The sequence below is a fragment of the Lichenostomus cassidix genome, chromosome 1Aa (genome assembly GCF_008360975.1).
Source record: "Lichenostomus cassidix isolate B80296 chromosome 1Aa, HeHo_3.0, whole genome shotgun sequence".
In the NCBI taxonomy this organism is placed as follows: domain Eukaryota; kingdom Metazoa; phylum Chordata; class Aves; order Passeriformes; family Meliphagidae; genus Lichenostomus; species Lichenostomus cassidix.
The window spans coordinates 5,712,778-5,720,905 of NC_139480.1; the positions used below are offsets into that span (position 1 = coordinate 5,712,778).

General features: G+C 35.5%; 1 protein-coding gene across 9 annotated transcripts in view; it reads left to right on the top strand.

Annotated features, from left to right (window-relative positions):
• Positions 1-7,053, top strand: part of CELF2 (CUGBP Elav-like family member 2) — a 543,197-nt gene extending 536,144 nt beyond the window's left edge. For 8 of the 9 annotated variants that reach the window (XM_085082623.1, XM_085082595.1, XM_085082585.1 and 5 more), the window contains one exon: positions 1,281-7,053. In XM_085082623.1, the coding sequence (XP_084938749.1) occupies positions 1,281-1,408 (128 nt within the window). In that variant the 3' untranslated portion in view covers positions 1,409-7,053. The remainder of the gene's footprint in view (positions 1-1,280) is intronic. The other variant, XM_085082581.1, reaches the window with a different exon arrangement.
• The last annotated feature ends 1,075 nt before the right edge of the window (positions 7,054-8,128 follow it).

An 8,128-nucleotide genomic window follows, 5' to 3' on the forward strand; every position in this document is an offset into this window, starting at 1 on the left:
GGGTTGTAACTTAAATAGTTGGTGAAGTTGATTTAAGCCCCAGGGATGGTCTGTGAAGGAGAGCAGCTGGACAAGGACCAGATACCTTGATAAGGGGGGAGGATTTTCTTACAATGAGGAAAGTGTAATTACACTCTGGCTCTACAATTGGAAGAGGGCAGCAGTGCAAGAGAATAGGCTGTAGTAATGGTAAAAAGATGTTATGAATCCAAAAATTACAGAGACACTAAACACAAATGAGTAAAGCTGGTTGGTGAGAGGCGCTGAGAAGCCTGTGTGTTAGGACTGAAGACAAATTGTGTGGTATCCATGCTTTAGGAGAGTGAAGGGATATGTGTTAAGGCAAATTCAAGTGGAAAGAAGAGGGAGCATTTCAAAGCAGATGCATAACAGCAGGCTGAGTACAGTAATAATTAGCCCGAGCTGAGGCAGAGCAGCAGTTAGGCGAGCTTTGCAATTACAAGTGGGAGGCCCAGATATGAAAATGAACTTTGAGCTTCCAGAATAAGGGAGATTTGAGTATATTATGAACAGAACAATTTCAGTCTCCCAGGGAAAAGAAATCTGAGCCAGGCCAGCTATTCTGAATTACCCAAGCAAGCATTATCCTCCTAGTTAGTGCTCACAACCCACAACCGAGGAGTAGAAGATCTGGAGTTCTCATCAAGCCCTGCCATTGTCTTTATGATGCTGCTTAATTTTGATGTTTGCATACCCCTTTAGGTACCAAGAGACTGAATTAACTAACTTAAGGTACCCTGAGATCTTGAACTGGAAGGGAAGGAGCTGTAAAAATACAAAATATTAATATTGCAACTGTCCTAGGCCAAGCCCAAGGAGAGGAGTGTTCCACAGCACACATGAACTCACACCCAGGTGTGCCACTGGGTTTAGGCAATTTGGGGGTTGATTCTGTAACCAAGCTTTTTGTTTCAGCTTCCCATCTGCAGACTGGCCTAAATAGCACTTCATAATAGACTGGGAGGTATGTAGATACTAACTGAAAAGTGTCACAGTAATAAATATCTTCAGTCTCCAAGGTAGGTGGAAACTGCATTGCACCAAAATTGGCCAACTGCATCCCAGCTAGTAAAGAAATATTATGAAGGTAAAGAGGAAAGCAAAAGGAAATGGGATATGAAATGTGATCAGAGAACTAATTGAAAGCGAGGTAAATGTGTTAAATAAATAGCAATCATAAAATTCTAACAAAATGCCTTCTGACATTTGTTCTAACCTAGAGCTGACTTTCTCTCCCTCCTCTGTTCTGTGTCTCGCAGGTTTTGTTAGCTATGACAATCCAGTCTCTGCACAAGCTGCTATCCAGGCTATGAACGGCTTTCAGATTGGCATGAAACGCTTGAAGGTTCAGCTGAAACGCTCCAAAAATGACAGCAAACCTTACTGATCTTAACCCCAGATGCTTACTGCTCTTATTTTAGCTTTCTTAGGGTAAGTCCCATGAGCAAACCTGTCCTCTGCAGGGGGGTTAAGAAAGAACATAGAGCCAACCTTCACCAAGAGACAGTTATTTTTACAGTTACCACTTCCATCTCCCCACTTGTCCTTATTACACTTGGCTCCCATTTCCTTGCCAAGTAATTACTGAGTTGTGTTACTGTATTTTGTTTTGCAGCATAATTTATCTCCTTTTTGAAACAAAAATAAACGTCTTGAAATTCCAAACAGCACACACACACACACAAAAAAAAAAATGTGCAATTTAACTCTGTGAACCCTGGTGCCATTAGCACACAATAAAAGTTGTTTTCTATGGATGGATCGTATTTTACCAGGGTGGCACCAGCAGTTTATAGGTTAAACGAAATGGCCTCATGCCAGTTGAAGCACTTATTTTGCAACAAAAATTGAAACAAGTCTTTCCACTACATCAACTTGTTTTTTGAGAAGATTTGATTTTTTTCGGTTCAAATCAACGTATTGTTATATATTAGTCTGATTTTACACTGGTCGTCCTTATATTTCATTTTTTTTAAGTTCTTGTTTTTTTGGAAAGGATTAATGTAAAAAAGATTTAGAGATCTGTTTCTAAAGCTACAGGGTTTAAAATAAAAAAAAATAAAATAAAATGAGTGACAATACTTGATGTTTCTTGAGAGATAAATTTAATAATAATAAAAAAAAGAAAGCCACAGGCCTGTAAATTTTATTTGTAAAAAGCATTTCTATTTTTATACAAAATTTTTACTGCCTCAGAAATAATGGAATTTATTTATTGCCTATTGTTAACTTATTGGATACCTAAAGAGCAGCTCTCTATGCTAGCTAGATCCTTTGAAGTAGTCTCTAGAGTAATTGTGCCAAGAATGGGCGCTTTTTCACTGTTGAACCCTCCACCCTTTACAGTTCATGCTTTTATCCTCTTGTTTGTATTTGTCTGGTTATTTTGTTCGTAGTTTCCATTACCTAGTTTAAAGTTCAGTTGTCTGACCCTTTCCCCCCCCTCCCTGTACCTTTCTGTTACATTTGTAGAAACTGGTTCTTTCCTCTCTTTTCTCCCCAAAGAGGAATCCATTCTCTCTGACTCCTTTCAGATGGATTCTTTTGGGGTTCCATTGTGTTCTTGTTGACAAGTATTGTAAGTTAATGCAAATTATGTGAACGGCTCATAGGCTCTACTGATAAAAGATTTGCATTAGTTTTCTCCTGCACCCATAAAAGTGATTTTGTTTGTGCTGCATAGATTCTGTGTAACTTTTTTCCTCTTCCTTGTTTTTTCCCTAGACATCTCCATGCCCGTTAGCCCATCGTTTGCCTAGCATGTCCCTGTGGCGTCTCAAAAAAAAAAAAAGTTTCATCGTCCCGTCATTGTTTCTGATGTCTTTCTGACCTCACATCATATTTGGTTCTCCTACTGACCTAGTTTGACCTTTGAAATTTGCATGTGACCTCATCTAGCTATGAATTCTGGGAAGTCAATGTGAAAAAACATTGCTGCATTCATGCAAGACTGAAATTTATTATTAGATAAATTAATGATAGGATTTAAAAACAACCTGTGGCAAAATGTTTTTTCTTTCTTTCCTTTTTTTTTTTTTTTAGTTTTGGTTTTTGGTTTTCTTCTTTCCTTGGACTTTTTGTTTTGTTTGGGTTTTTTGTTTTGTTTTGATTTTTCTTGGTTGGTTTTTGGTTTTGTTTTTTTTTTTCATTTCGTAAAAAAAAAAAATAAAAAAAAAAACAGACTTGAAAGTATTATACAGGGATTGGCATTCTGCCTGGTCACTGGTGACAATAGCAATATGTGTCCAGAGGCACAGAATGTTGGTTTCTAACAGACTACTTCCAAAACAGTTTGAGAAATAAAACTGTCTGATTTTAAGTCTCTAGAGGTCTGTAATAGTTTTTACATTTTTCAGGCAGTGTAAAGTTTTTTGATAAGGCCATTTTAGGTGGCTCACTTTCTCATTAAAGTATATATATAGAACCACTTTTTGTAGATTAGTATAAGAAAATATTTACCCTGTTTTAGGGCAAATGCTACCTACTTGTGTCACCTTTTGCTGAACTGACTCACAGTTAGACAATCCATGGTTTAATGCACATGAAATTACCTATATTTTATACTGTTTCAATGTACAGAAGAAAGGTTACTGTAAAATGTGTTACGTTGGTGCTTCTGTGAATTAAGTTGTGGTTTCATCATGAGTCTTATGGTCTTAAGTGTTCTATGTTTATAAAAAGACAAGTTTAAAATTGGTTTACTTGAACAACAAGAACAAAAAGAAGATTCAAAAAAAAACACAAAAAAAAAGTTGTTTGCTTAAAAAAAATAATTTCATGTGAAAATGAAAAAATATTCCAGAATAAGTTTGTGTTGGCTTGTGACGCATTGATGTCATTTTTTTATTGTGAACAATTTAGGTGTGTTTGTGTTCAGCAAAATGTGATCGGTTTTTCTTTTAAAGAAAAAAAAATCAGTGAAACTATAGTGCCAAATTCCAAAGGTACTTTCTTCCTAGAGCTTCAGTGTGTTTCTTGTGTGAAGTAATTTGATAACATGGGTATTTTATTATGTGTTTTGTATAAATCCCTAATATTTAAAGAAAAAAGAGGTTAAAAAGTTTGTTAACTTGCTATCCTGTGGTCTTGTTGCCTGAAATTGTTATTGTTTGTTATTTCTCTTTGATGTTTTTTGTAAAACATTGTATAAGTGCCCATGTTTCACTTTTTTAACCACTCTGCACACATCAATGCTGTGAAAGCAAACCTCACTATGTATTTTCTTCATATTGTATGGAAACCTCTAAGGTGAGAAAGTTTTGAACTTTTAACCCTTTCCACCCAGAGCTGTCTTGAGTGTTAATACCTTTTATACATTCACCATTTTGCTGTTTATTTTTATATATATATCTATATCTATAAATATATATATACTTAGTTTTTTGTGGTTTATTTAATACATGGTTGAAATCAGAACAATGCACAGGGCAAATCTGAAGGACAAAAATATTTTACTGCTGTCTAAATTTCTTCTGTATCTATAACTAAAATTATTTAAAACCGTAATTAACTTGTGGTTTTCCTTTTTAGATTTTGGGGATTTTGTCTTTTCTTAAAGAGCTTTTAATATGCTGCTGGAATATGCTATTCAGTATTAATAAAATAAAAGAAAAAGAAAACAATTCTTTAATTATCTATTGTGTGAGCCACTCCCAGCCAGGAGCGGTCAATCCACCATTTGAAAAATCTTGACAAGAAAAAAAAAAGAATAATAATATTTTTGTAATTTAAATAAATGAACTTTTGCTTAAATCAGATGCACTAGATCTTCCTGGGTGAAAATTCAGTGTGCACTGCAGTTAAACTACTTTTTATGGATAAAGTTTACATACACTGTAATGTTTGGTGTTATTTGCCATTATTTGTCACGGCAATATATTGGCTTACTCCTGCAGACACTCGTACAGAGAGGAGTAACTTTACTCGTACCAGTCGTCCATGGGAATATCTGTGTGACTGATGTGGGTGTTTGCTGGAGGAAGCTCTTTGTAAGGAACCAGAAAAGAGATGCTGGTAGCCCTTTTCACTGCCTTGTAAGTCTGATTAGGTTGCGTTTCTACTGCACAAACAGCGACCAACAACCAAATTCGGTTCTTTGCCACCGGTTTAGCGAATTCATTGCCAATCCAATGTGTGTGAGCAGCAGTACCTGCTACAGGTCATAAAGTGCCATACCTTCTTCCACCTCCTAGTTCTATCTGGTTATATCTGAAGCCACCTGAAATTAAAAACTAAGCCCTATATGAGCAACATCAGCTGGTGCACTCTTGTCTCTCATCCCCAAATTAAATGCTTCTTTATGTAGAGCCCTGGGATGGAAAGGACTAGCCTCTAGTGATGCAAAAAAAAGTTTCCTTCTTATAGCACATGCACTTATAAATAAATGATCTATACTTTTCTCACGTTTTTACTACTGCTGGGGCCTTCCTACACCCTTTGAGGGCTATTTTGTACTACTTGCAGCAATTGTGCGTATTCAAAGTATCATCTCACGTACGTTATATTATATATATGTACATATATATATATAATATGAGATCATCATTTGGATTGTTTAGAGACTGTTTCACTAATTTTTCTCATTGTACCCACTGTCTAAATTTCCAAAGCTTTTGTAGATGCCCTGGTGTGTCCTGTGGGTTTTCCAGTCCAGTTAGAGCAGTGATGCCTCTGGTCCTCAGGCAGTGTAACTCAGCACCAGGCTTCCCTGAATTACTCCACAGGACATTGGCTTAGCAATTGGAGAGGGTCAATGTTTCTGTACTTCCAGTCAACTGAGATGAGTCATTGCTTAGAAAAGTGTCCATCTCTGGAGAGAAAAAAAAAAAAAATTCAAAAATTAAAAAAGAAATTCAAATACAAAACCAAAAACCCAAACATACACCTCCTGGGAAGCAAATTATCTACCAGTTCTCTTTCAAAATAATGAAAGGAAAAAGCTGCAAGGGTGCAAGGGCCTAATAAGAGAGGAAGTAAAACAAGGGAAATTGCTTTACAAAATTCTAATCAAAAGACGAGACTAGTTGTTTTTTCAAACAAATTAGCTAATTGCAATGAAATGGCAGTCCTCAAAGGAGTAACAAGTTCATCTTTCTTTCACCATAGGGGTTACAGTTCCTTGGCTTGTGCTACTCTGGAATCATTTTACTGTTTCTGTTTTTATTATCTTAAGTGCTAATTAACAAAAGAAAAAAAATATCCTGTAGTTTCATTACCTTTTTGGATAATGTCATACAAAAAGAAAAAAAAAAGAAACCTATGTATTTGTGTTTTTTTCGTGCTGTGGGAATTGTTGTTTGTAGATTAATAATACTATCATTTTGTTTAGAATTACAAACTAGTTTTTAAGTATTGTCTGAGAAAAGCCAAAGTTAATGCAATCTAGTGGAAACTGTAAGACCATTTGAGTATTGTTTCTGTTTTATTGATGCATTTGGATTTTGTTGTTTGATGGAATTTGAGCCAAAAAAAAAAAAAAGAACAAAAAAAAGCAAAAAAAAAAGCAGGCTTTCCTATTTCTACAACTTGATTGTACTTATGCATTTTGTACCAGTGGAACTTTTTATACTGGAGATTAAAAAACAAATGGAAATTTTTGTGGCTTACTCTCGTGGGCCCCCTCGATCATGACTGATTTTCAGGTTTGATTTCTGGACGGTAGAAAGAGAGTTGGTTTTGTTTCAAGAATTCAAAACTTTGGCTTGATTTCTTTTTTTCCCTTTGCTTATATCTAGTGTTTAGAATTTTGTCTTAACAAAAGCGGTAAGTTTCACTTTTTATTCTGTATCGTGCAGTTACACAATAAGGTAATTAGAATTAGGAGTACTCGGTCACTTTGCGTGGATAAATGTATTAGTTAAAACGTTAGGGGTTTGCTTTTTTGCTGTTTAGATCAGAGTTTTTTCTGATTCTTCTGTCCTCATTGTGAACATAACCGTGTAGTTGAAACAGTCAGACTTATTTTTGTAACGTATGTTATTGTGTGATGCAGTTTTTTGCTTCTGTCTCCAATATTAAACCATTTTCCTAATACTTGTCTCTCTACTTTGTGTGTTGTATTGTTGGTGGTCATTCTGTGTTGGTAATACATCTGCACACCTCACTGTTTCACGTGCCTGTTTTTTTTTTTCTCTATTTGTTGGTTGTGTACAAAAGATACAGTCGATTCCACCTAAGTGAATAGCTGATTGGGGGGCAAAAGAGGATTTGTACATTTTAGACATGTTCTGATTTCTTTGATTTTTTTTATTTTAATTTTTCTCTCTCTTCCTCCCCCTAGTCATGCCTTATCACTTGGATAATCTCTTGGAGCAGGAAGCATTTTAAAATGAGTTTCCTGCAAAGTCCTATTGAAGGTAGCTTTTGCTAGCCTTCAAACTGCAAAACTTTCTGCACACAAACACAAGAGAAGCCACCTGAAAAGATTTTTTTTTTTTTTGCTGTGAAATATGGATTATGGAGATCATTTCTTCCTAGTCGTTAAAAAAAAAAAATAAATAGTACTCTGCCACTACTTAGCAGAAGCATATGAAACATTCAAGAAAAGGAGAATATAGCCTTGGGATTTCTTCCAAACTGCACAGTAATCTGATGGCATATGGCGTTAGTCAAACTCTCCCTAGAAACTAATCACATCCTAACTAGGGCTGGGAGAGCCTGCAAAATTCTACCAGGTGATCAAGCTTGTTCTGTGCAGTTATACATATAATACTTTAAAAATATAATAAAATCCAACTGAGCACAGGAAGACTTTCTGTTAAAGCCAGTGGAAGTTAAAAAAAAAAAAAACCAAAAAAACAAACCAAAAAAAACCCACCAAAATAAAAAGGAGAAATAAATGATGGGAAAAAAGGTCCCCCGTTGTTCCAGTGGGTGATATTTTTGCTGTGGGCTTACAAAGCAGATCATTCTCAGCATTGGCTGATAGTATTACACAAATCTCAAAAGGGACTAAAGAAATACCATAGCACTTTTTTTCTCATTATTTTTTACAGTTGGCTCTTAGCTTTTTTATTCTTTCATTTCCTATAATTTTTTCCTCCTCACAAGAATCTCTCTGCTCTCCCCCAACCGGTGTGTACCACGATGAAATAAAAGCTGCAAAAGA